At 54.7% G+C, this 27,034-nt stretch overlaps 1 protein-coding gene and 1 non-coding gene across 2 annotated transcripts in view; both read left to right on the forward strand.

Annotated features, from left to right (window-relative positions):
• Positions 1 to 318: 318 nt before the first annotated feature.
• The window catches only part of RAMP1 (receptor activity modifying protein 1), a 53,478-nt gene continuing 26,762 nt past the window's right edge, over positions 319 to 27,034 (forward strand). Inside the window, exons 1-2 of the mRNA XM_012510729.2 lie at positions 319 to 492; positions 18,021 to 18,159. Of these exons, the coding sequence (XP_012366183.2) occupies positions 441 to 492; positions 18,021 to 18,159 (191 nt within the window). The 5' untranslated portion in view covers positions 319 to 440. The remainder of the gene's footprint in view (positions 493 to 18,020; positions 18,160 to 27,034) is intronic.
• Positions 10,725 to 10,803, forward strand: LOC115832603. The gene has a single exon (XR_004028126.1). It is a non-coding gene; the product is annotated as a small nucleolar RNA SNORD55/SNORD39 (small nucleolar RNA).

The raw sequence follows: 27,034 nt of genomic DNA on the forward strand, positions 1-27,034 counted from the left end.
GTAGATAAGGCTGGGAGATCTTAGCCTTTTGCAAGGCAAAACCAGGCAGGAACGCCCAGAACCTCGGAGGAGGAGGAGGGGAAGATCCCCAGGTGGAGACCAAGGTGCCGCTCACGCTTAGTCGTCTAGGAGACCCTCCCTAGTTTAAAAAGTGTTTATTTGCTCGGAGAACATTTCAGGAGGCCTTCCTGGGAGCCCAAGTGTGTCGCCCCCCCAGGAGGGGCCTGGAGACGCCCGCGCAGCCCCCCTGCAAGGTTTTACCGGCCCTGGGCGCCCCCGGCCCTGGCACCCACCCGGGGAGCCGCAGTGGGCCGGGCTGCGCGGCCGCCGCCTCCCACCGCTCCCGCCCCCGGCGCGTCTCCAGCGGGCCCGCGCCGCGGCGGGCTCAGTCCTCAGCGGGGCGCGTGGCGAGCGGACTTGACTCGGCACCGCTGTGCACCATGGCCCGGGCCCTGTGCCGCCTCCCGCGGCGCGGCCTCTGGCTGCTCCTGGGTGAGTAGGGCCAGGGGTCCCGGCCGAGCTCCCTTCCCCCGGCCAGCCGGTGACCTCTAGAGGAGAGGAGGGGAGCGGGTGGGGACAGGCGCCGCGGGCGCACCGATCCGCTGCCCTTGAACGCGGGCCGCCCCGGTTCCAGGCGGGAGGCCCCAGGGCACAGGGGAGGCGGAGGGCGCGGACCGGTGTTGCGCTTCTCGCCGGGGAAGCGACGGCTTTGGGGACGTCGGAGAGCGGGCATTCTGGAAAGCGTGGGGCGAGTCAGCCCTGCACACTGGAGAACTTGTTTTCAGAAGGAAAAACAGGACGCGGGGTTCCCCAGCCCCGCACCTCGTTTCTCAGGCTGTGCGCCGCGGTGACTGCCAGCGCAGGCTCCCTTCCCTAGGCCGTCCCGCGTTGCAAAACCAGCAGACAGGCACCTTGCGGAAGACGCAGTGTTCGGGGATCAGAACCACAGACGATTTGTATGGAAATTAGTCAACACTGACAATCTGTCGCATGCAGCAGTTGCTTGTTTGCAAATCACGTCTTTTGCAGAAATGAGGCCAGCCCTTTTCGGGACATTTCCATCGCTTTTTTTTTCTTTTTTCTTTTGGTTTGCTTGTTAACTTGGCACTTTTGGCTAATAGAAATTTAAAGAAGGACGGGTCCCTTGGTGAAATGGTGGAACATGCTTGGCTTGCCACTTGGAGGGAGAAGTGGAGATTATCAGCAGCCCCATGGCCACAGGAACTGGCCACACATTCGGCAAGAAATGGTCCTGTTCACTTCCCTTGTCTGCAATGTGTTCCTAAAATGCTAACTCAAGCCCCTTCTAAACCGCTTTGGTTATTGCATTATTCCGTGTAGTTAGCTACCTTTTAACGGAAACTGAACAGGTTACTGGCGTGGGAGAACCCAGTGCCCCTGGGAAGGCCGGAGCAGTTGTTTCTGGTATGTGTGGCCTTTCCCCAGAAACAGTGATGTTGGTCAGAGTCACCTGCCGCACAAGACCTCTTTGGCGCTGGCACTGGGCAAGCAGTGACCACCGGCGCTGTTGTTGTAGCTGGGGGAGCAGTTCGTGGCCCAGCGAGGAGAGGGGCCAGGGTTTCTTGGGGGCCATGGATTTCTGGTCCCTGTTTGTAAACCTCTCCAAGGGGTGAGAGATCTGCACAGAATCCTCAGAGGCCAGTATAGTATAATCTGAAAGCGGATCTTGCCACTTTAGAGTTTTGGCTGAAGTTACGTGGAAAGCAGAATCTCAGAGTAATTTTATTCTCTCCACTTGGCTTGACATGGCCTTCAGTGTTTTCGTTTCCTAAGAAACAAACATTTCTTTGTTAGCAAGGCAGAGAGCTGGGTTGTGGAATATTTTTTACATAAATAACCAAATAAATAAATGTTCTTTACTAGTGTCCAGAGGCTGCACCCTCTAAAGCTTGTGTGAATAAAACACTATGTCACCATCACATATAAAGACCTTCCTTGTTTACCAGGAAAACTATTCATGTTCTGCCGAAAGTCCAAAGTCCTGTAATTTTAACATTATTTTGAGTGGCCTGGCTAATATTATAGCTTGGAAGAACAAACAAAACTTTATGAGGTTATCAGTAAATTAATGTCATTGAGCCCAGCTGTAATTAGTAGAATTACTGAGCACAGGCTGTTGTTTCCTTCCCAAGCTGTAGCACTAGCCAGATCTCCTTGGTGATGAAGATTTTGCTACCCAGAATGGCAATGTGGAATTTTTTTTAAGTACTCTAGTTTACAGGTTTAAGAACTTATCTGTGACAATTTTACAATCAAGCCATTTGTCTTATGTAGTTATTAAGAATCTCACAATCCGGCCAGGCACGGTGACTCACGCCTGTAATCCCAGCACTTTGGGAGGCCGAGGTGGGTGAATCACCTGAGGTGAGGAATTCGAGACCAGCCTGGCCAACATGGTGAAACCCCGTCTCTACTAAAAATACAAAAAAATTAGCCAGGCATGGTGGCAGGCACCTATAATCCCAGCTACTTGGGAGGCTGAGGCAGGAAAATCACTTGAACTCGGAAGGCAGAGGTTGCAGTGAGCTGAGATCATGCCACTGCACTCCAACCTGGGCGATAAGAGTGAAACTCCATCTCAAAAAAAAAAAAAAAAAAAAAAAACTTAGGATCCATATATAGTTTTCCCTCTGAGCATCCTGTGTACTCTTCTGTTTACTGGAGACTCTACATGCATTCTTAAAGGTTTGTGTATAGACACCAAAAAGTTGTTCGTTAATCAGGAAAGGAGGATGCATTAGAAGCCCCTGATTTTTCGAGTCCATCTTCACTGAGGGAATGCTGGCTGGTGCTGTCACACATGAACTCAGTCATCTGTCCTAGGAAACGCATGCCTTCCTTGGCTGTCATGTGGGAGTTAGGGGTTTTTTTAATGGCTGCAACATTAATTGAAATATATGACTCTATATAAATACAAGGAGAATTGGAATGACGGGGACATCACAGGAAATGCTATGTGACTGCTTCAGATTGCCATGCGGTTTTAAATCTGGACACAGTTCTCATGCCAAAGTCCAAATCTGAAGGATTCTTATTTGCTAATCAACTCAGTGTGTTTGTTTACCCTCTCTGTGTGTTTAGCTGCAGGAAGAAATTTCTGGATTTTTGTCTTCCTTCCATAGGCGCATGCCTGTCAGTGTGCTTATTACCAGTCCCAGGCCAGGGCTGTTGAGAAACATTTATATCCACAGTGCAGATGGTAGATTCAGCTCCGGGAAATGTTTTAGGTATAATCTTTACTTAAGGCTAGTTGGAAAAGTCTGTCCTGAATTTTTTCCCCAGAATACGCCCATTTCATAGCTTCTAATCAGTTACAACTGGCGTCTGGCTGACTGTGTGATGCAGATGCCATGTGTAGTGTGAATTCCAGCGGAAATGCTGAGCCCAGAGAGTGAAGCCCCTCGGGCTTGCCTGCCAGTGCCCCCGCCAGTGCCAGTGCCCCCACCCCCAACTCAGGCCTGGAACCCCTCTTTCCTGATGGTCTTTGTGGTATGGTGGGCTGGCCCTTAGTGGGCCCTGAGCCAGGCCTGGCCATCCAGATGGTCCCAGGGAGGAGACTGGCCGCAGGCTGGACAGTCAGTGTTCTGCTGGAACCACGGGGAAAAACTGCGTCTTTCCTCCAGGCTGGATCTGAGTGGGGCTGCCACAGTCTACCCTGTGAGCCATGGGGGAGCACCTGTCCGTGACATAGAGCACTCCTGATGCCTTCTGAGCCCCCTAGATCGAGCTCATGGGGTACACATTTCCATCATGTGACCCATAACATTTGAGATGGGTGTCTGTCCCTTGCAGGGACGGTGTCTGGTAGACAGCAGGCTCGGGGGCTCCCAGAATGGCATACCTGGGGGACTGTGCGAGAATCCTGCCCAAGAGCCTCCTCCTCCACTGGGGACCCAGGGAGGCCTCCTGAAGGAGGAGGTGCTGCAGCCAGGAAGACAGTGGGAGCTGGGAAGGGGACAGGGGAGCCCGGGCTACAGTGGCCCTGGTGGCTCCAGCACTTACTGGACCGTGTGCCCACTGCCCCAGCCCATCAGTTTCTTGGTGGCAAATGAAGAGGCAGAGACGGTGCTGCCAGGGCACTGTTCAGTTCCCAGCCTGCCATACCCCCTGCTTACCTCTGACACATCCCACAGCAGACACATGAAGCCCTGGAGGGATGTCCTTGTCCCCAGCCCTCTCTGCTCCGGAACAGGAGGGCCCCCAGCTGGGTGATGTTCCTGCAGGACCTGTTTCTCCTTGGTGAGGAGGGTGCATCAACACGGCCACCATAGGAGGGCTCCCAGCCCGAACAAAATCGTACTCACTTCACCAAATGATGTTATTGTGTTCAGGAAAAATATTTTTTTTCCTCAGATGGTTTATTTCAGTAATTTCTGGGGCATCCAAAAGGCATCACTTTAACCATCTTTTAAATCACGGGTTGTGGGTGGCTTTGTTGGAGCAGGGTCCAGGGGGACACACTAGCCAGATGTGGCAGGAGTGCAGGGCTATGGGCCTGAGTCACAGCCCCCCTCCCGACTCTGCGTTCTCAGCTCTCTCAGTGACTCCTCACCGTGCTCCGAGAGTGCTTCACTCCCTCCTATGTGCAGTCACATGGTGGATTCTCTGGGACCAAGAACCAGAATCCCAAAACCCCAGGCCCCGGCCGTCCACTCTGTCCTCCGCCAGGGTTAGCAGCACCTCCACCCCTCACAGGGACAACTGCCCAGCCTCCCAGAACCCCCACCCCACCCACCACCCCAGGGACAGGGGGTCTTCCTCTGTGCCCCCAGCAGACCCTCAGGGTACGTTAGTGTCACCCCCACACATGCCATGTTCAGGCCCCCACGCCTTGGCTCCGGGGAGCAGCTCCTAAATTAGCTGAGAGTTCTGGGAAACCACGGGGGCAGGAGGGGAGGCATAGTGACCTGGCCCGTGGCCTGGGCCAGCTCACTCCAGGGGGTGGGGTATAGCTGGCCCAGGAAGCCCTGCCCCCTGTCCTCCCGGACCACCACGTACCCCCACACGAGTCTCAGGAAGGACTGTCTTGAGTCTGACACCACCTGGGAGGAGAAAAGTCAGTGATTTGCCCAACCATGCAAGTGTTTGCGTCATGAGGCCTGCCGCTGCCGGGTACCCTGGGCCCCAGGCCGGGAGGGGAAGAGGCCTAGAAAGCACTGCCTCTTCAGCGGACACTTGGTGACTGACACCCGGGTTGGCTCTCTCTGCAGGGATTTTCTTGCCTCTGGAGGAGACAGTTGTGAGAGGGAAGCGGGGGAGGTGGATGGATGAGGGAATGCCAGGGAAGTGCTGCACCGTTTCTCCTGGAAACACCCATCTGCCACCTCACACACGGGACATGCATGGTCAGGACTCTCACACACATGGGACACACAGGGTCAGGACTCAGAGGGGGCAGAGGCCAGGGGTGCAGAGCAGCCTGCTACGGTAGGGTGTCCTACACAACCCAGGGCAGCCCCCCCAGAGGATGACCCCACACCAAATGTCCACAGTGCCAAGGTGGGGCAGCCCTGCTGCATGCCAACCATGTAGACATGTGGTGCCACTGAAATGCAACAGGAAATAAACAGGAGACCACGGAGCAGAGCCCTGAGGAGCAGCGGCAGCACAGTCCAGAGGGCAGAGGGCAAGGACAGTTGTGCAAAGGCCCTGCTTTTTGGAAGTTCCTGGAAGCCTTTTTGACTGAAGCATGGTGGGGAAGAGGGCTTTGAGCCGAAGCTGGTGCTGGAGGAAAGACCTATTCTCTAAGGATTCAGATCTCATTCCTAGGGCAGTGGGAAAACCTTGAAGGACATTAAAGGGGGGTGACAGGATAGAAGGTGTGGTTTAAAGGAGCCCTCAGCTGTGGCCCCCAGCATGGGCAGGAGGCCAGGCCAGGATAGGAGTGGGAGGGTTCCAGGGAGTCCTGGAGGTGAAAGTGATGGACTCCAGTCCCTGGGCCTGGATGCAGGAAGTGAGGCAGCGCTGAGGAATGAAGAACAGCACCTGGCAGAGCTCCTGGGGGAGCAGGGAGGGCAGGGCAGGGGAGAAGAGAGGAGAGGAGGGGAGGGGAGAGCAGGGGAGAAAAGAGGAGAGGAGGGGAGGGCAGGGGAGAAGGGGGAGGGGAGAGCAGGGGAGAAGAGAGGGGGGGAGGGGAGAGCAGGGGAGAAGAGAGGAGGGGAGGGGAGTGCAGGGGAGGGGAGATGACACCCCAGGCCGCTGCCAGGAAACATGGAGCCCCAGGCAAACTGGAATTTCAGATAAACAAGGCGTATAAGCCTGTCTCATACAGTATCGGGAACATACATCAAAAACCACCATTTCTCTGCGATGCAGATTTCGCAAGGCATCTTGTCATTTGCTGCACCTGGCAGCCCCATCCTCAGCAGCCACATGGGGTTCAGCGTTCCCCTTGGATTCTGAGGGCTGATGGTACATAGGCAGGAGTCTGTGCAAATCTAGGATTCAGAAAGAGGTATGGCCAAGAGAGGTGTTTCTGGCGGCAGCAGGGCCTGGACGATGTCAAATCCTTGCTTGGAGGGGTGACCAGTGAGAGTGGGTGGAAACAGGCCCAGGCTCCTTGTGAGAGGCTAGAGAGGACGGCCAGGGAGGACAGAGAAGGAAACGGGCCCCGGGCACCACTGGGCACCTTGACATGATTGGTGGTGGGGGGAGGCAGATGGCAGGGTCCTTTGCAGGAGAGGCAGCAGCGAAAGCTGCCCTCAGGAGGCAGCGAGGAGGTGAAACCGGAGAGCATGCCTGTGTAGGTTTCCTCCAGTGCCTTATGGTTGTAAATACACAAACCTTTGATGCATCTGGAATTTACCTTAATTTCCTAGCAATTTTCATCAATGGCTAAATATTTGGGGGATTTTCATGGTAATTGCACTGAATGTATTAACTGGTCAGGGAGGATTAAATCAAGACCACCGGCTCAAGAAACAGCGGTCTCTTCCTCCACCCCCACATCTGCATCCAGGCCCTTCCACAGAGATTTCGTTTCTCCTGCAGATGACTCATTTGGTGTCTAGGAATCTGGAGCTTTGTGGCCGCTACCGTGAGTGGGATATTTTCCCTCATTTTGTTTTCTAGCTGGTCATCGCTGGGCTAGGAGGAAGCTCGTCTTCTGTGTGTTTGTTTTGTGACTGTTGTCACCCTGTGCCTGTTTTTTATTTTAGTTTTTTTGCTTCCTGCTTGGTTCTTCAGGCCAGTCATAAGGTCACCCGTAACCTAGGGTGGTCCTACCACCTCTTAACAATTTTCCCTGTTTTGTTCTCCAGTCGTACTGTGTTGGAGAGTGACTCACTGCTGAGTAGGGGAGTGACAGCAGCTGCCTTCCTTTGCTGCTGGCGATGGCAATACAAGGGACCCTTGAACAACGCAGGGGTGGGGCGCCGACCCCCCACATGGTCAGAAATTCGAGTGCAGCCCTTGACTCCCCCAAAGCTTAACAACCAACAGCCTACTGTAGAGCGGAGGCCTTACTGATAACAGTTTCAGTCAATTAACCCATATTTTGTATGTTACATGTATGTATACTGTATTCTTTTTTTTTTTCTTTTTATGAGACTGAGTCTCCCTCTTTTGCCCAGGCTGTAGTACAGTGGTGCGATCTTGGCTCACCACAACCTCCAACTCCCAGGTTCAAGTGTTTCTCCTGCCTCAGCCTCCCCAATAGCTCAGATTATAGGTGCCTGCTACCATGCCTGGCAAATTTTTGTATTTTTGGTAGAGACGGCGTTTCACTATCTTGGCCAGGCTGGTCTCAAACTCCCAACCTCAAGTGATCCACCCGTCTTGGCTTCCCAAAGTGCTGGGATTACAGGCGTGAGCCCTTGTGCCCGGCCTATACTGTATTCTTAGAATAAAGTAAGCTAGAGAAAAGAAAGTGTTATTAAGAAAATTAGACCCAGCATGGTAGCTCACGCCTGTAATCCTTTCATTTTGGGAGGCCAAGGTGGGAGGATCGCTTGAGCCCAGGGGGTGGAGGTTGCAATGAACCAAGATCACACCACTGCAATCCAGCGTGGGCAACAGAGTGAGATCTCATCTCAAAAAAACCCACAGAAAATATATATACTTTTCATTAAGTGTGAGTGGATCATCATAAGGTCTTCATGTTGAGGAGGCCAAGAAGGAGGAGCAAGAGGAGGGGTTGGTCTTGCCGTCTCAGTGGCGGCAGAGGCAGAAGAAAAGCTTCATGTAGGTGATCCCCACAGTTCAGAGCCATGTGGCCAAGAGTTAACACCTTAAACCTTCTGTCTTTCTCCTTTGGGGCCAGATACTTTTTTATTGTATTTTTGTGGGGGTGGGGGCGGGGGTGGGAGGGGGATGGAGAATGCATCTTCTTCCCGTGTGTAAAGTCGGCTTTTGTCATGTGAAGGAAGAACCGTTCGATGTGACACAGCAGCCTGCCCAGCTGGACATTGCCTGGGCGCTGGCAGGCCACTGGCACTGGCGAGGCTATGACACAGGAGAAGTGGTCAGAGGCTGCGAACCTCCCGTGTTTCGGGGATGAATGGAGTGTTCCCTCATTCCTGTGCAGCCTTTTGGCTCACAGGTGTCTGTTGGCCACTGTTTGTTCTGAGTGTGGCTTCATTCTTCCTGAGTGAGCTTGCTCTGTACTTTCCCTTGGGAGTTTTAGTACCAGCATTGGGCTTTCTTCCCAAGATACAGGTTGTCGACCTTTATTCTTTCCCTGTGTGCTAGGACAGTCAGGATGATGGAAATAAGCAGTTCCTTGAAGATCTAGAGGGTCTTCATTTTCACCTGCAAAACCACCGGGGCCAGGCTCCTTTTCATGGTGCAGATAATTGGCAACCTTTTCAGTATCTTTCTGGTATTATTGGTCCCCTTGGGTTTTCTGTCTTTTTTTTTTTTTTTGGAGGAGTCTTGCTCTGTCGCCCAGGCTGGAGTGCAGTGGAGCCATGTCGGCTCACTGCAACCTCCACCTCCCAAGTTCAAGCGATTCTCCTGCCTCAGTCTCTCAGGTAGCTGGGATTACAGGCACCTGCCACCACGCCCAGCTAATTTTTGTATTTTTAGTAGAGAGAGGGTTTCACCATGCTGGCCAGGCTGCTCTCGAACTCCTGGCCTTAGGTGATCCACCCACCTCAGCCTCCCAAAGTGCTGGGGTTACAGGCGTGAGCCACTGCGCCTGGCTGGGGTTTTCTGTGTCTTGTAGCAATGATGTTGTTTTACATTTTTCTCTGAAGTTGTTCATTTTATCCACATATCATTATGTGGACAATTATTTTTCTAATTCCCTCTACATCTGTGAACATTTGTCCTTTTTAGTGCAATTTTGTGAATTCTTATTTTCATGTTATTTCCTGATCAGAATGGACAGTGGTTAATCTGTGATTAGTCTCTTCCTCACTGATTCCCCCCACCCCCCCAAAAAAAAAAAAAAACAGTTCTTGAGTTTACTTACTCTGCACTTTTTCTTGAATGCCTGATGCATTTGTTTTTGTTCTTTCTGGCATGGGAATGAAACGTCATCGGTTCTCTGCTTGGCAGCTTGGCTGGATCCCCTGAGTTTTCCTCTTTCTTGTGCCCATTGTTGATATTTTCTGGATTCTCTGCATTTGTGGTTTCTGTTTCCTCTTCAGCACGTGAACTGTTGGAAGCAAGTTTTTACAAATCTCAGGGGCTCCGGCTCTTTGGTTTCTCTGCCGATACTCATTGCTAGTTTTATTGCACTGTGGTCAGGGGCAGAGCAGGACCACAACCATGACTTTAGTGTGCATTGCGGCTTCTTTCTTGGTCTTGCAGATTTTTCGTGTTGTAAATGGCCCATAAGCCCATGGGAGGAGTGTGGCGTTTTTATGTATCCATCCTAGTCATCATATTAAATTTAATACTTAGGGCCTCCGTATCCTTATTTTCGTCTTCCCCATCCATGCGCATTGTGTGAAAACCCTGCGCTGCATTTATGACCCTGCCTGCTTTCCCTGGGCATGTGTTGCTGTGTGTTCGTGCAGGGGAGAGGATAGGGAATTCCATATGTCACCCTGCCAGTCACAGCTGCATGGTGACTTCTTCTAGCATAACCTCTGTCCCAGTCATTGCTTTTTTAATTTTAATTGCGGTAAAGTATACACCACATAAAATGTACCATCTTACCTATTTTTGAGTGTACAGTGCTATGCCACTAAGCACACTCACATTGCTGGACAACCATCGCCACTATCCATCTCTAGAAGTTTTTTTTCATTTTGCAAAACTGAAACTCTGTCCCAGTTAAACACTAACCCCCTGCTGATTTACCACCTCCCCCAGCCGCTGGGACCCACGATTCTACTTTCTGACTACTCTAGGAGCCTGTATAAGTGGAATCATACAGCATTTGTGACTGGCTCATTTCACTTAGCCTGATGTCCTTAAGTTTCTTCCGTGTTGTAGTGTGAATTGGAATTTCCTTCCTTTCGAAGGCCAAATAATATTCCATTGTTATGGATAGACCACATTGTGTTTATCCATTCTCCGTGGACGCGTGGGTCGCTTCCACTTCTGGCTGCTGTGAACCAGGCTGCTGTGAACATGGGTGTTCAGATATCTCTGTGAGACCCTGCTTCCAGTGCCTCTGGGCACATACCCAGGACATACACCCGGATCATCAGGGGGTTCTGTGTTTAATGTTTTGAGGAGCTGCCACAGCATGTCCCTAGTGGCCGTGGCTTGTGCATTCCCACCAGCAGTGCGCAAGGCTCTGGTTCTCAGGGGCCGCGTGAGGCCACCTCTGCCACGCTGCAGGCTCCCCGGCACGCCGTGGGGAACCCAGCCTTGGAGAGCCGAGCCGGGGAAGAAAAAACATCTCCACAGCCTTGGCAAAATGTGTTATTTTGTTTTCGACGGTAGCCGTTCTAACGGGATGGAGGAGCCACGCGTTACTTCACAGGTGGACAGCGGCAGCTTTGTCAGGGACAATACTGTGGTTTCTCATTGTCTAGTCTTTTGTCTGTGTCATGTCCCACCACCCACCTTTTGGATGTTCCCCTGAGTCACTTAGCTCTTTGACCTGGTTTAGCATCTGGTTTTCTTGTGGATTTTAGGGACACATTAATGTTGTTTACCAAATCCCAGGGCCTGCCCTGAGGGCCTGGTGACCCTGGGCGGGCCGTTTCCCGTCCCGTGCAACTCTGATCTGCAGGATGGGGCGGTATGGGAGCACCCATGTCCCGTTCTGAGGACTCTCCAGGCCTCCGTGGGGGCGGTAGCAGGGCCTGGCCCATGCGGCGCCCTGGTGCTGCTCACCCGCCTTTCTGGCTTCAAGAAGGATGCTTGGAGCTCATCTAACATCTTATTTTCCATTTTCTGTTTCTTAATAGTTACAGGAGCTTCCTACTTTTTCTCCAGGTCTGTATTTTCCTTGTTCTTCTCTGGTAATTTGGACAGTCAGTTTTTAGTTCAACCTGTGTTTTATTTTATGACCAAAAAAATGAGGATTTCTTCACTTGTCAACTTCAGAAATGAAGAGTGCCTGTTGACAATGTATAGAATTTTACTGAATGGCAGTCGTGGGCAGGACCAAGGCTGGGGAGGAGGATGGAGGGTGCTGTGTGCAGTCAGGGGTCTCCCACCAGGTTCCCGAGGTTGAAGGTGAGGCTAGAGGCTGCCACAGTTATCCGAGTGAGGACTTGGAAGGGCCTGGGCATTTCCAGGAAGAGTGGGCAACACGGATGCAAGAGAGGGACAAAGAACTGTGCACAGTACCCCCATCCAGCACAAAGCAGGCACTTCCTGGGGGTAGAGGCTCTGAGCCCGAGAGAGGGGACAGTGGGCTGGAATGCAGTGCTTTGCTGTCTTTGAGGACCAAAATCAGATGACAGGTGGAGGAGAATCTACTTGGTGGAGGCTTTGGCGGGGTAAGCAGCTGTGTGGGTGGGAGAGGAACGACCGGGCCCTGGCCCACGGCCCTGAGGACCTTTCCTCTTCTCGCAACCGCCCCTGCACTGGCTGCTCAGAGGTGTCAGCGGATGGCGGGAGTTTCTCAGCCTGGGCTTGAGAAGCTGGAATGAGAGGGTCTTGCCAGAGGAAGGAGAGCACGTTGGGGCTTTATGACCCCTAGAGAGACAGGACTTTAGACAGAGCAGGGGCAGGGAGAGGGGGAGCTCAGACAGCTGAGTGCTTTCACTCTAGAGGATGTCAAGTTTGACTTGGAGGGAAGCACTGGGGAGATATCCAGGCCACACAGGAAACGCCAGGCCGTGATTGACACCTCACGCAGGCACTCGCGTGCCTGAAACGGACCAGGCCAGGCAAGGAGCAGACGCTCACCAGGGACAGAGGCCTCGCAACCCACCAGGGACAGATCGTGGCAACTGAAGGGGCCCTGTTCAGGAGAGCTAGATGTCAGGGAGGCAGGAGCAGGCGTTCCTATGGGCTGGGGAGCTCCGGCTTCCTCCACCGCCCCCCATCCTCCCCCCTCCCCCCGCCCCAACTCCCTTGGGCCCTGGGCACTTCCACCCTCTGGGACAGTCGTCCCCAACTCTCTTGGTCCTGCCCCTGCCAGTAAAATAATCTGGACATGCTCCTCCAGGATTTGCTTATAAATTAGACCCCTGTGCCACTGCGCTATGTGTTATAAAATGTATGCAAAAATAGGCTTCTTTAAGCCCAGGAAGTCAGGGCTGCAGCGAGACAAGAGAGCGCCAGCGCACTCCAACCTGGGCAGCAGAGTGAGACCCTGTCTCAAAAAAATAAAGAAAACCACTAGATATGGTGATGGTTGTACAACTTAGTGAATTTACTAAAAATCATCGAATTGTCTATGTAAAATGGGTGAATTTGTGTTATATAAATTATCCTTCAGTAAAGGTGTGTTTTAGAAGAGAAAAAATATAGGCTTCTTTGAAAGGAGGGATGCTGAGAATAGTTTACTATAGTCACGACCATCTTTCCACCCTCCTGCGATGGTATCATCCATGCCTTAAGGACGTTAGTGGTTCTTAGCGGGGGCTTCAGGATTGAGTGTGGATCGAGTCTGCGCATAGATGGACGATGCCAGCCCCTCAGCCAAGGAGGGCCTGGCACGGGGAGGAGAGGCAGCTCGGCAGCCTATTCTCGGCCTGCCCTGGTGCTGCCGGGGGCACCTTGTGCTCTCTCCAGTCCATGCCCCTTTGCAAAAGTCGTCCACTCAGTGACAGTGATGATGGCCACACATCCACTCTCCCAGGGCCCCTGTGCTATTGGGCATTAGTGTGGGGTGGCCAGGTGACTGTCCAGGTCGTGGGACTCACACGTGCCCAATGAGAGCCCCCGAAGCCACTCCTGGGAAGCCTGAGGGAGGCAGACACCCTGAGGAAGCCCGTCTGCAGCCGGAGCTCCTGGCCAAGGGCCTCAGATCCTCCACAGACATGGGCCACCCACAGCCTTTGGGGCAGGTGTTGCGGTCTCCACAAGAGGTCACTGACCTCACCATGCCTCCCACGTGTTCTGAGATGAGCGTGCCAGGGATCGCATCCAGGCTCTACCACTCCTGGGCTGTGTGACTCTAGGCAGGTTACTTAACCTGTCTGAGCCCCTCTGTCCCTGCCATAATGGTTATTTGCAAGGATTAAATAGGCTAATGGTGGCCAGGCACTGTGGCTCACGCCTGTAATCCCAGCACTGTGGGACGCTGAGGTGGGACGATGCCCAGGAGTTCAAGACCAGCCTGGACAACGTGGGGAAACCCCATCTCTACAAAAAATAGAAAAATTAGCCGGGTGCGGTGGCATGTGCCTCTGGTCCCAGCTACTCGGGAGGCTGAGGTGGAAGGATCGCCTAAGCCCAAGGAGGTCAAGACTGCAGTAAGCCATGATTTTGCTGCTGCACTCCAGTCTGGGCAACAGACCAAGACTCTGTCTCAAAATAAAATAAAATAACAGGCTAATGGGTGCGAGGGGCTTAGGCCAGGACTTGGCCTGTGAGCTGCAGCTATCAGCATCCTGAACTGGCTGGTGGGAGGGGAGCAGGGAGGCTTCAGGAATTTGCATGAACTTGACTTAGAACCTGACCTGCACTCTCCGTTTAGCCACCACTCCGGCTGGGAGGAGGACAGTGATGGGGTCTGAGATTCTCTCTCTATAAACCTAAAATACACAGCTGTAGAACTGGCCTTTCCTGCCCCATGTGGCACAGACCAAACACGGGCGTCAAGTGCATTTGCTGATTTTGAGACCCATCAGCTCTGTGGCCCTTGTCTCCTTAGAAAGCCCAAACACCTGATGAGCAGTGTCCAGGGGTCCCCTGTGGGGGGCCCAGCTGCCCCGTCCTTCTATCCCCACCCTGTCACTTTGCTTGAGGGCCCTCCACCTTTGGGGTGCCTGCTATGTATGCTCACTTCAGGGGCGCTGTCCTGCTGTGGAGAAGGAAGCCGTTGCTCTGAACTCCCTCAAGCAACACTGAGTTCCTAACTTACGCACAGCTCGAGGGAAGGTTCCTGTCTTAACACGCCCAGTGCTGGGTGAGGAACGCAGCCGTCTACCCAGCAACCTCTGCACGTGGCTTTTTAAAGACATGAGTTATGAATGATTACATTTGCAGTCACACAGAGGAATGGAACCCATTTGGCCCTGAATTGCTTGTTTTAAAACTTTGGCAATTTTATCTTGTTTTAAAACTTTGGTGTTACCTCTCTCTCCAAGGAAAGAAACCACATCAGGCTCATTTAAGAAAAACCCAAGCATTCTTTGCCTGTACCTAAAAAATGAAACTGGTATCCAGATTTACCTGAATAGCTGCCCCTGGCCTCATCCCAGCTGTGGGACTCTGGGCTCCCATAGGGCGGGAAAGAAAGGGCAGCATTGGTCGGGGAGGGCTCTGTCCCTAAGGAGCAAGGGACAATGGGCTGGGTATGGCAGTCCCGCCCCTTGGGAGGCAGAGTGGCTCTAAGAGAGGTGGGGGATGCAGCATCCAGGAGGGACCAGCCCAGAGCCAGGCCGGGGTCAAGGCCACCGGACCAGCCCTGCAGCCAGACTAGGACAGGGGGTTGCATGGGTGGTGGAAGCTAGAACTGGCTGGACTGCAGGATAGGAAGGCCCAGTAGGTTGGGGGCAGGCAGCTGCTCTGGACAGCCCAGGGGACGGCAGGAGATTGACCTGAATTTGACAGGGAGGGACACCCTGTGGCCTGGGGTGAAGGGACCACTGTCATTGTTTCTGGCCCCTGCACCTGCACTCCCTTAGCTTGTTGGAGACCCCACCAGAAGGAGCAGCTCGGCCTCCGCACGGGGACTGGCTCTGCAGGGCGGTTGTGCAGACCCCGCTTCCCAGACCCTCCTGGGGACTTGGGAGCCACCAAGGTCCCTTTACCAGATCCTCCACAGCTCACACCAGCCCCAGTTGGTTTCTGTTGCGTGCAGCCAAGGATCCCAACTGAGGCACAGACGTGCCTGTTCATCTTCATTTGTCCTAAAAGTGGCTCTTCCAAAGCAGGAGGGGAGTCCGCAATGGTTCATGACCCTAACACCCAATCTTTCCACTCCACGCTGGACAGCCTGAGGCACGCTTGCTTCACTCCCAGGCAGAATGGCCACTGAGAAATCCGGGTGTGGCCATCTTAGTTGCTGGCTCATTTGACAAATATTAATATGCAAAGCTGCTGGGTGCCAGGGAGGCTGTGCGCATGAGTCAGAAAGGAGTGGGAGATGAGAGGGCAGCCAAGAGGGTTCTGAGGAAAGAAAGAGACCCTCCACCAGCCTGAGTGAGGCTCTGAGGAAATGGGCTGGGGGGCAGGCTTCCCATAGGTAGGGTCAGCTGGGGGCCTCTTGGAGGACAGGGCAGCGGAGGAGGGCAGATGGGACTGGGACCCAGGATTCACCAGAAAAAGGCAGTGGGCAGGGGTGGGATGCCAGGAGCAGTGAGGGGTGGGGGACAAACAGGGACGATTCTGCAATTGCAGCTGGACAGGCAGCCCGCAATTCCTTCCGTGAGTTGACGAGTCAGTGTCTGAGCCCTCCTGAACTCCTGGGAGCTCCTGGGGCATCACTGTCCACAGTAGGTGGGCTTTCCTAGGGGACATCTTGATGGGGCAGGTGTCAGAAATAGCCCCTTCTCCAAGGCTGCCCTGACTGTGGGTGAAAGCCCCCAGGGTGGGGGGCGCATCCACAGCAGGCCCAGCTGGCCCCAGGGTGCACTCACGGTTCTGGTATGGACACGGTGGGGACACACCTGTGCTGTCGGGAAGCAGCACGGACTCAGGTGGGTACAGAGCCTCCCGAGGTGTCCCCGGGGTGCCGGGGGAAGGCTGTTCTGCCCTCAGCCTTCCCAGGGGCAGATGCAGCTCCCTCTGTGGCCACAAACTCCAATGCTGGGCGCTCATGCCAGGGGTCGAGGGTGGGTGACCCACTGGAGTGAGATGAGGGGACTGTCTCGCTTGCCAGCAGGTCCTGTCCTGAGCTCCTCCGAGGGGCTTTTTCCAACTCCCAGCCTTCCATGCAGGCCTGACCGCACCCACATCGCTCACTGGCTTCTTGGGCTAAACATCCCTGATTCAACACTCCTGGCTCTTTGGGACCCACTCATGGCCTCGGCCGGGTGCAGGGCTCAGCCTCTCTGTTCTCTCTAGCAGCTGTGGACTGGGCCAGTGCCCAGGTGTGCAGTGTGTGGGCTCCATTCACCAATGACACCAGCCACTGGGCCTGGAGTGGTGCTCTGCAGCAGCGCCCCCGCCCCACCCCCGCATGGCCACCTGCTTGTCCTCCCCCAGGTGCACCTCCAGGAACATCAGGCCCTTCCCTGTGCTTCCCGCCTCCCATCTGGTGCCCAGCCCCACAGCCCCGGGAGCGGCCAAGTGCTCTCTGGTCCATACCACTTCCGGCCATAGGACCTGGGGCCCAGTTCTGAACCCCGAAGCCTCGGCCCCCATCCGTAAATTGCTGATGGCAGTCAGATCCACTTTGAGGCGGCTGTGTGTGAAGAACTCCAGGGTGCCTGGAGCATCGGGGCAGCTCCAGTTCCTCTACGTTTTACTCAGCAGTCCGAGGGGCCCCTCGAGCTCACAGTCCTCCCTGGGCCACGTGCCAGAGACTGGTACTCCAGAACCCCTCGCCCAATCTGCCTGCCCAAGGGCAGCCGCCTCTCCTTGGGTGGGCTCCCTGGGCCCGAGGCTGCAAGGGGCAACTTGGTGTCCTCATTCACGAGGCCCAGGGGGCCAGGCGGTGGGCTGCAGGGGCTGGGTGCCCCCAGGGTCTCCCAGGGCAGCTCTGACCTCCCGGTGCCAAGCTCCTTCCAGGAATTTGGAAGGGCCCAGGCCGGTAGGGGAGGGGCTGGGGGTCCTCCCTGGGCAGAGGATGTGGCCTGGGGGGAAAAGGAGGGGGGTCTGGGGACAGCGGGAGGGCCAGGAGCCAAGCCCTAAACAGGGAATGCAAAGCCCCTGCCCCCAGCTGCCCTATGAGGTGGCCAAGAAAGAGGCTCAGCCAAGAAGAGGAGGAAGAAGAAGCCTGGTGGGTGGGGGACCAAGGGCCGTGCTCTCCCCGCCCACCCCCAGCCAGTAGTGAGCTACGGGGGAAATGAGTGAATCCTGATTCTGTGCGGGGCACCGCTGGGCAGGTCACTGTTGCTCTGGTGTATGGCTCAAGGCAGGAGGAGGGAGCACAGTTCATGCTTCCATTTGTCAGCTCGGTTCATAGCCGGCAGATATTCAGGCAGGAGATGTGCCTGCAGCTCCCGGGCTGGGGGGCACAGCCCAGCCCAGCCCATCCCCAGGTACCCGTGGAACAGGGGCAGCCAGAGACTGTCTCTGGGCCCCTCTCATGCCGCCCACGCCTGGGGCAGCCTGGTGGCATAATTGTGGGATGGAAAGTGCCCTGGCCCAAGCTGGCACAGGCACTGAGGGCCAAGCCACCCTTAGCAGGCAGGGAGGGCCTTTGCCAGGTCACAGAATGATTGATGAAGAGCGTCCACTTGGAGCCACAGTCGCCCTCTCAGAGGCCCCGTTCTCGTGGAGCCCAGGCTGCAGGGGGCGGGCGGGCTGGTGGTGATGCCCCTAGGCCTCTGCTGCAGCCCATCACCTCTTCATGGTCATGTCTATTTCAGCCCATCACCTCTTCATGGCCACTGCCTGCCAGGAGGCTAACTACGGTGCCCTCCTCCAGGAGCTCTGCCTCACCCAGTTCCAGGTAGACATGGAGGCTGTCGGGGAGACACTGTGGTGTGACTGGGGCAGGACTATCAGGTGAGTCCCATGGGCCCTGGTGGGCAGGACACGGTTGGGGAGGGAGAGGGGGCAAGCGGGGGAGGAGTGAACCACGTTGGGGCTGTGGAAGATCCTTTCTAGACCCCGGAAGGGTTCTTCCCCCGGGGTGGGGTGGGGCCGGGATGAAGACAGAGGAGGGGGCCAGTGGCAGGTGGACGTGAAGAGTGACGGTGGGAGGAGGCCACGTCCTCAATAATCTGGTCTGGGGACGGAGGGTTCAGACTGGGCGATGTCCAGCCAGAGATGCCCATGCCCTCTCCAAGGACAGGAGAATGACTGAGAGTAGGGTCTCGTGCCCAGGGTGGCCGGGTCTCTGACTGGAGCCTGGTTTTAGGGACATCCCTGCTGGTTCCCTCTGTCCCTGCAGTCAGGCCAAAGCTGTCCTTCCTGGCCCCACCCTGTCCAGGGCTCAGAGCTTCTGGTAATGGAGCAGGCTGTCACCACCCACAGCCCCCAGCAGGACAGCTTCAGCCGAACCCTTCCCCCACCTGGCCCAGTCCTCCTGCCCAAGGGCCCTTCTTCCCGCTTGAGGGGCTCCCTCATTGCCTCCCTCAGCCTCCTGGGTGCTGGGCCCCCATCAGCAGGCCTGGGGATTCTCCCCAGCAGGCCCAGGCTCCTCTGCCTCCAGAGGGGGGATCAGAACTCGGCATGTCCGCGATCGACTTTCGAGTCCTTCTTTCTACCTCCGTGGGAGGCGCTGGGGTGTCCTGGGGCTACAGTGGGTGAGTGGGGGGGTCAGCAGGGCGTGCGTGGAGCTGACAGCCACTGCCTCCCTGCCATGCGACCTTTGCACAGAGATCCGTCTGTAGGTTGACTGCGCAGCACAAGTCCTGGTGCCCCACCGATGACAAGCGCTTTCCCCAATGCCTGAGAGAAAGGGAGCCATAGGGACCGGTGGGGAGGGCCAGGGGCAGGGAGGAGGCCCTGGGGAGGGTCTTCACGGAGGAAAGGTTGCACGAAGGTCACACACGAAGAGTACATGTGGCTGTGGTATCCCCTGAGGATCCGGGACACACCCGGGCACAATTCTGTGGGATTGAAGACCCGTGGTTGGTTTATCACCCGTCCCCTGTGGGTTGCAGGCTGGTGTGGGCACAGGGAGAAAGCCCACGGCTGGGAGGCCCTGAGACTGGGTGGCTCCCACTGCCTCTCTGAGCCTGGGTTTGGGCCTCCCTCTACCCTCAGAGCCCCGCTGGTCACAGCCTGCCCTCTTCTGTCTTACTGAGGTTGGCAGATGAGTGGCCTCTGTTTTCTCCTCCCGCCGGCCGTGTGCTCTCTGCCCACTTCGTTCACCCCAGGGAACTCCTTCAGGCCCAGAGTCCATGCTCAGTGCACTGTTGTTGAGGCGACTCTCCACCTTGAGAGCCCAAACTTTTTAAAAAGTAGGAAGGCATGGGGTATATGCAGGTGTGCATGCTGGGATTTAAAACAACGGAAACCCCACACCCTCTGCTCCAGTTCAGGTGGGAGAGTTGGTGCTCCCAAAGGTGGGAGGGCCAAAGTCACGGCTCCAGCCTCAAAGGCCCCTGATAAGACACAGTGAACCAGGGAGACCCCCCCAACCCTCTGGGGTCTCCGGGCGCCCTGTGCCCTCAGCAGGGTCTCCTCACTCTACTGTACTGAAGGTCTCCAAGATTTCAGGGCCTCCTTTTCTAAGCTGAAAAATGAGTTGAGCAGGGAGAGGTTGTTAAAAATCAGAACAGCCTGTTCTTTAGGCTAATTGGCCTACTGCCACAGCTGAGTCATTTGTATTTAAATTAAGATTGCATTTTATTATGATCCAGGGAAGACACAGTGGGGGGCCCCTGGAGAAAAGCACCCCCCCCCCCCGCTTTGTGGAAGTGATGGTTGATTTGCGTAGATTGATTGATTGTGAACAGGAGGCCTGGCAGAAGACAGCAGGGTAATGCCCAGTGTTCCACAAGCAGCCATGGTGGTGTCCTTAGAAGTAGAAGCTACCACAGATGGCTTCCTACAGTGCCAGAGCGCAAAGAGGAATAATTAGCGCTGAGGCCAGAGAGAGTTCGCCATCCTCGGAGCCCAGTGGCGATAGCTGGAACTAGAAGGAGGGGGAGTTGCTGGGAATTTTCTTTTTTTTTTTTTTATTATTATGTTACTTTAAGTTCTAGGGCACCTGTGCACAACGTGCAGCTTTGTTACGTATGTATACACGTGCCATGTTGGTGTGCTGCACCCATTAACTCGTCATTTAACGGATGCAGCACACCAACATGGCACGTGTATACATACGTAACAAAGCTGCACGTTGTGCACAGGTGCCCTAGAACTTAAAGTATAAAACAAAACAAAACAAAAAATCCGGCCAGGCACTGTGGCTCACACCTGTGATCCCAACGCTTTAGGAGGCCGAGGCGGGTGGATCAACTGAGGTCAGGAGTTCCAGACCAGCCTAGCCAACATGGTGAAACTCCATCTCTACTAAAAATATAAAAATTAGCTGGGCGTGGTAGCACACACCTGTAATCCCAGCTACTCGGGAGGCTGAGGCAGGAGAATTGCTTGAACCCAGGAGGCGGAGGTTGCAGTGAGCCAAGATGGCACCACTGCACTCCAGCCTGGTGACAGAGTGAGACTCCGTCTCAAAAAAAAAAAAATCAAGATAATTTAGGAACCAAGAAGGAAAGTCCACATCACAACATCTCAGCACGCCAGCCCAGGCCTGCCAGCCCCTGGGGTCTGCGTTTGGCAGAATGATGCCCCCCAGAGATGTCCATCCTTCATTCCTGGCACTGTCAATGTGTCACATTACACAGCAAAGGGGAATGAAGTCACAGACGGAATTGGCGACACTAATCAGGTGGCTTTGAGATGGGAGATGCTGGATCATCCAAGGGGCCCAGTGCTATCACAAGGTCCCTTAAGTTGGTCCCAGCTTTGGCTACTGGAGAGCCTTCACATTGGCTTCTGTGTCCTTTTCACATTGCCCCTGGCTTTTTGTTTGAGCACTTTCTTTCTTTCTGGTACCACGAGATGTTCCAGGCTTATCTTATACATTTTGTGCCCCAGCCCTGAAGTCAGCCATTTCTCCAAGGAACCCTGGTTCTTTTTGTTAGAGAATGGTATCTAGAAACCAAGATGTATATGTGTATGTGTGGGTATACACACACCCCAGGGATTTAGATAGAACCCACGGAACCATAAAGGTGCTAGAAGAAAACATGGGTGAATCCCTGTTTAAGCCATGGTATCAAGAAAGACTGGGTAAAACAATATTGTTCCAAAAAATCGGCTTGCCCAATCGTGGGGCCCAGCAGGCCAGCAGGCTGGAAGCTCTTGGGAGCTGACACAACATTCTTGAGGCAGAATTTCCGAACATGCTGGTAAGGCCTTACCATTGGCTGGGTGAGGCCCCACCCCCAGCATCAAGGATGATCCCCTTTACTTAAAGACAACTGATGATAGATGTTAACCACCTCTCCCAACTACCCCCACAGTGACACCTAGATTAGTGTTTGACTGAGTAACTGGGCACTGTAGCCTGGCCAAGTTGGCTCATAAAGCTAAGCATCACACCGGTTCCAGGGGTAGAGCTCTCTGCGCAAAGGTGTGTTCAGACAACTGGCATTGTCCCTCCTTCTACTGCCCCTTCCCATTTCTCTCATTCCTTTCACCCTGTTCCCACCCAATTCCTGTGGGCAACTTACCTCATCAGTTTCTGGTCTTTCTTTCCAGTATATCTTTTGCATAAATGAGCAGATGCCTGCATTTTCTTATATCCCCTTCTTATATAAAGGGTTGTATACTAATGACACTGCTTTGTACTTTGGTTTTTCTTCACTTAACAACATAATCTGGAAATCTCTCCTTGTCAGTGCAGAGGGAGCTTCCTTCATTTTTACACCTGTATAGTACTCTGCCATGCAGAGTTTTTCAGCCGTTTTCCTTTCAGCTGGGGCAGAAGCCAAGCGAGCAGAGGCACTTAGGTTGTGGCCAGTATTTTCCCATTTCAGCATCGACGTGAATGGCCTCATTCATCCGTGTTTTCCCAGCAACAGAGCTGACTCTTCGGAATAGATACCCAGAAGTGGAGTTGCAGGACCAAAGGTGAGGGCAGGAGGAATGTGTTAGGTTTTGCAACGTCCCTCCAGAAGGCTTATGCCAGTTTGCGCTCCCACCAGCAGCGTACGGGGTGCCCGTTTCCCCAGACCCACCAACAGACTGTGCTGTCATCCATTAGAGTTGTCACTGTCTGATAGGTGGGAAATGATGTCTCAGCAGCATGTGAATTTGCATTTCTGTACTTAGGAGCGAATCTGAACATCTTTCGCATGTTTACAGGCCGTTCTTTTATCTTTTTGGCAAATTGTGTCTTTTCCTATTTTCTATCAGGTCGTTTTTAAAGAGTTCTTTGTATGTTAGATGAGGGGTTAGGCCTTTGTCTCTCGTGTACATTAGAGATTTTCTCCTAGTTTGTTGGTTGTCTTTCAGCTTTTTTTTTTTTTTGGTGTTTTTGTTGCCACACAATTTTTTTAATGTGGTCAAAACCATCCATCTTTGATCGCCTCTGGATTGGAATCCTAGTGGAAAGCCCCTCCCCACATTAAGGGAAAAGAGGGATTTGCCACGTTTTCCTCTAGCCTGTGTGGTCCCACTGGTCCCGTCCAAATCCTTGGCTCATCGGAGTTTATTCTAGTTTATTCTTGTGTATGGCGTGAACTATGAATCAAATGTTATCTTTTTCTGGATGGGCTACCCACTTGTCTCTTTTATGCAAACGTCCATCTCTGCTTCCGGTGACCTGAGATGCCACCTTTGTCATGCGCTAAGCTTCCCTGTGCACTTGGCCCATGCCTTCTTAAATCGTCCCTTTCCCAAACCTTCCTCATCTCACCTGAATCTCATATTGATCTATTCTCCAGAACTATCAATGGGTCCTCACCACCTGCTGAATGTTTACCTAATTATCCCTTAACTTATTCCAAGGAACGCGTTTACTGTAGCTGGCGTTTATTACCGTGTGCTGGGCTTTGTGTCAAGGACGTAACGTATATTGGCTTATTCAGGTCAGCAGCAGCCTGGCGGAGGTGGGGCTGTTGTGATTGCTGCTTCACCTGCCCAGGCTCACACAGCTGGTACCCATGGCTCCCTCCTGGTTCCCAGCGGAGGTGGAGGGATGCCCTGCCTCCATATAACTGTGGCCTCCTGAGATGGGGATGCCAACCTTCAGGTGCTGCCTCCGCCCTGGCAATGTCCCCACCAACCTGGTGAGGTCCATTGCATTGAGACACCAAGCCTGGCAGTGGGCCAAGGGCAGCCTTCCAAGGGTCTCCTGTAGCAGCGAGGGCCTGGGGTTCTACGGTGGGCAAGTTTGTCCGAGTGACTGGTGGAGGAGAAGAGGGCCCTGGAGAGAACACAAACGCACAAATAGGGTGAGAGGCACTAGGCTGCCTGCAGGCAGGCCATCACCAGGTGTGGGCAGGTGGCACTGTGTCTGCTGGATGAGCGGGACCCCAAAGTGAGGCCAACCAGCAGGCAGCCAGACAGCCAGCCGGCTGGCCTCAGGGAATGCTCCCAGCCCGAGCAGGGTCCCCGGTGGTCTCAAGGACTGTGAGCCAGGCAGGTGACCTGATGGGGGACGCAGGCTCTGGGAAAGGCCCCTCTCTGAGCCAAGTGCAGTTGAGGCTTGGCAGCTGGGGCAAATGCCAAGGAAGCAGAACCAGGCAATTATTGGGGTCTGGTATCCAAAACCAGGCTGGCATGGAGGGCAGGGGACTCTGAAGGCAGGAGCCCCAGGGCCAGAGCTGCCACATGCTTGCTGCTGCCCAAGGTCATAGCTGTCCCAGGACCCTGGGCTGGGCCTGCAGGTATCTTGGTATATGGCAGAGGAAGCTTCCAGACTCTTCTGAAATCAGAGATCTCATTTAACAACAGCTGCATATCAAAGGGGACTCACCTTCCTATGAGCGACACAGATAAATGTGGCCGGCCAGTCTTTTGTGGGATACACACACAGGAGTAAGTGGGGGCTGAGACATGCTCGTACCAGCTCCTGGTGCCGGCCTGGAAGTCTTGCTTCCTCTATCAAAGCAGATGGGAAGGAGGCCCCCCGTGATCCCTGCTTTACTCGGGACATTGAATAGAAGTAAAAAGTGAATGGAAGACTCCTCATGGCCTGGTGCAGTGGCTCTCGCCTGTAATCCCAACACTTTGGGAGGCCAAGGCAGAAGAATTACTTGAACCCAGCAGTTTGACACCAGCCTGGACAACAAAGTGAGACCCATCTCTACAAAAAATGTAAAAATTAGCTGTACATGGTGTTGCACACCTGTAGACCCAGGTGCTTGGGAGGCTGAGGCGGGAGGATCACTCAAGCCTGGGAGGTCAAGGCTGCAGTGAGCCATGATGGCACCACTGCACTCCAGCCCGGGTGATAGAACCAGACCCTGCCTCAAAAAAAAAAAAAGGCTCCTCTGCACAGGGGTCATTTTTGGGTCCCTGCCCTGGCCTGTGGGTCCACTTTTTCTTTTTTTTCCGCATTCAGGGTTTGTAGCCACTGCGCTTGCCCTGGGACCTTCGCTGCCCGGCATGGATCTGCACGCAGGTGCTTGCTGGGCTCCCTTGCCCTGACCGTGACCCCACTCCTCCGCTCATCCTGTTGCTTTGTTACCTGGTTGGTGGATTTTGTCAGGTTGTTTGTTGTGAGCAAGGCTTGGGGGTGACTCCTGAGCCCTTTCTAACACGTGTGGGGTGTCTTCCACTCAGCTACATGGAATGGGTCCCTGAAAAGTGGCTGAATGAGCTCAGTGGGGCCAGGCTCCCCTGCAAGCTGGCTGGTCCGTCATTTACCAGGGGTTATCATCTCATTAAGCTGCAGCCTTGGTTTGCTGATGGAGGCGTAATGTGATTAATGTATTAACTGGAGCTACAATCTGATTTGTGGAGGTATAGAAAACCTGGCAAACGTGTCATCAGGAACTCCCATTTCCAGAGACCTTCCTGTGGGTGTGGGGGAGGGAGAAAGAAGGCAGAACAGAGAAGAGAAGACTCTGGAATGTGCTGGACTCAGCTATAAAACATGGGTTTTTAAAAGCCTCACGTCAGATTTCCTCACCCAAACAGGAAATGCTCGGTTGATTTAAGAGGGAAGGGGACACGCCTATTCCACCCCACCCTGTACAGCTTCAGGGTCTGAGTGCCATCTTGGGCAGGGGAAAGGTGTCCTGGGGGAAGACGCCAGAGGGATGGGGCCACAGCCTGCCCTGCATCCGAGGTCACTGGGCCCCAGAGAACCAGACTTCACTTCCATACCAGCTGGGATGCCTCCATCCCTCTGCCCTACAGCTTCCAGGTTTGTAAATACTGACCATGGCAGCCTCAGGCCACCTCAGCTTTGGTTACCCGAGGCTGTCACTGCGGATCCTGCCCTGCCCTGCTGACCCCGTGCTGGGCAATCATGGGCCCTCCCCCAGCCCAAGGAGCTGCCCAGAGGACAGGGCTCCAGGCCCCAGGGAGTGGGGCTGCAGCCCAGCATGGTAATTGGGGGACGCGAGACAAATGTCTTCAGTGCCTGCTGTGGTACTGCGGCTCAGCATGGCCAGCACCAGGCATGACGCTCTGGGTCCACACGATGTTGGGCAGGGTGCACCAACACCTTGGGGTCCTTCCCAGCCTGCTGCATCTCCCTTCTGCTGCCTTCTTTGTGTCTCCTGCTAAAAGAGTCAAGTCAGGAAATTCTTCAGAACTCAGCAGCAACATGGGAACAGCTGCTTGTGTTTTGAATTTCAGCAGGAACTGAGAGGGAGGCTTCTTCTGAAATCACGAGGGCTCTCTGGGCCAAGGGCAGGGTGTCCTCCTGGATTCCTGCTGAGCTCGACCCCCGCGAGGTCTCGGGATGGGCTGTTCACAGAGCCCTGCCCACTGCCTGCCCCTGCCCAGAGGCCTGGCCCTGGAGTCCACCCACCTTCTTGAGGCCTGTCGTGCGCATCAGGAGCTCCCAGTACGGCATCTGGGGCTGCCTCGGTGCCCTCGTGGGTTTGTTCATGGAGGTGTCCGCCCTGGAGCTTGCTCCATGCCCACGAGCACTGGGACCCCTCTGTGCTCTGCCTGGTGGCTGCAGTGCTGTCATCCCTGTGTGTGCTGGTGGAATAGCGTGGGCTCCACGGAAAGGCCCTCAAGCGCAGACAGGACAGATGGCAGTGCCCAGCACAGCCAGGTCTCAGAGGATCCAAAGGCGAGCATTGCCCAGGCCGAGGCCGACCTCCCTGCCCACCGCCACACCATCTCTCCTGCCGTGCCCCTCTCTGTGTGTCTGCACCGGGCATGAAGCCAGTTCTTGTGAGGAAAGCCCTGGCTAGATGTCTGTTCCCCCACCCTCTGCCCCCCTAGGTGGGAGAATCTTTCCAGGCATCTCCAGAGCACACCCCAGGGGCACGGGAACCCGGCTGCTGACCCCTGACCTCCTGGGGCCTTCAGCGCTAATGGCCAGCCCAGTGGGAGGTGGAGGAGCAGGAAGAGCCCCTGGGAGCCGGGTCCTCGAAGACTCCAGGCTATGGCTTACAGCGGAGAAGGGGGCGGAGGAGAAGAGAAGGAGGTGGCTGTGCCAGGAAAGACATCCAGCTCGCGCAGTGACACCAGTCTGGCTCCCCTGAGGACGCCACTCCTGCGGCCTGCACAGGCATCAGCTGGGGTGCCTGGTCCCCATGGGGATGGGCTGTAGACACAGCTGTCCAGGGCTGGGCAGGATGGGGCAGTGGCTGGGGATATGCCGGCCTTGCCCAGGCCGCCCCTTGGGGGTGTCATTCCACCTCCCTCTAGTCTCCTTGGTGCGTGTGACCATGGTTGTGCAGGGAGCGCCTTCTGCTGGTTTTCAGCACTAGGGAAATAAACCAGGGCT

This window comes from Nomascus leucogenys, chromosome 22a (assembly GCF_006542625.1).
Source record: "Nomascus leucogenys isolate Asia chromosome 22a, Asia_NLE_v1, whole genome shotgun sequence".
NCBI lineage: Eukaryota > Metazoa > Chordata > Mammalia > Primates > Hylobatidae > Nomascus > Nomascus leucogenys.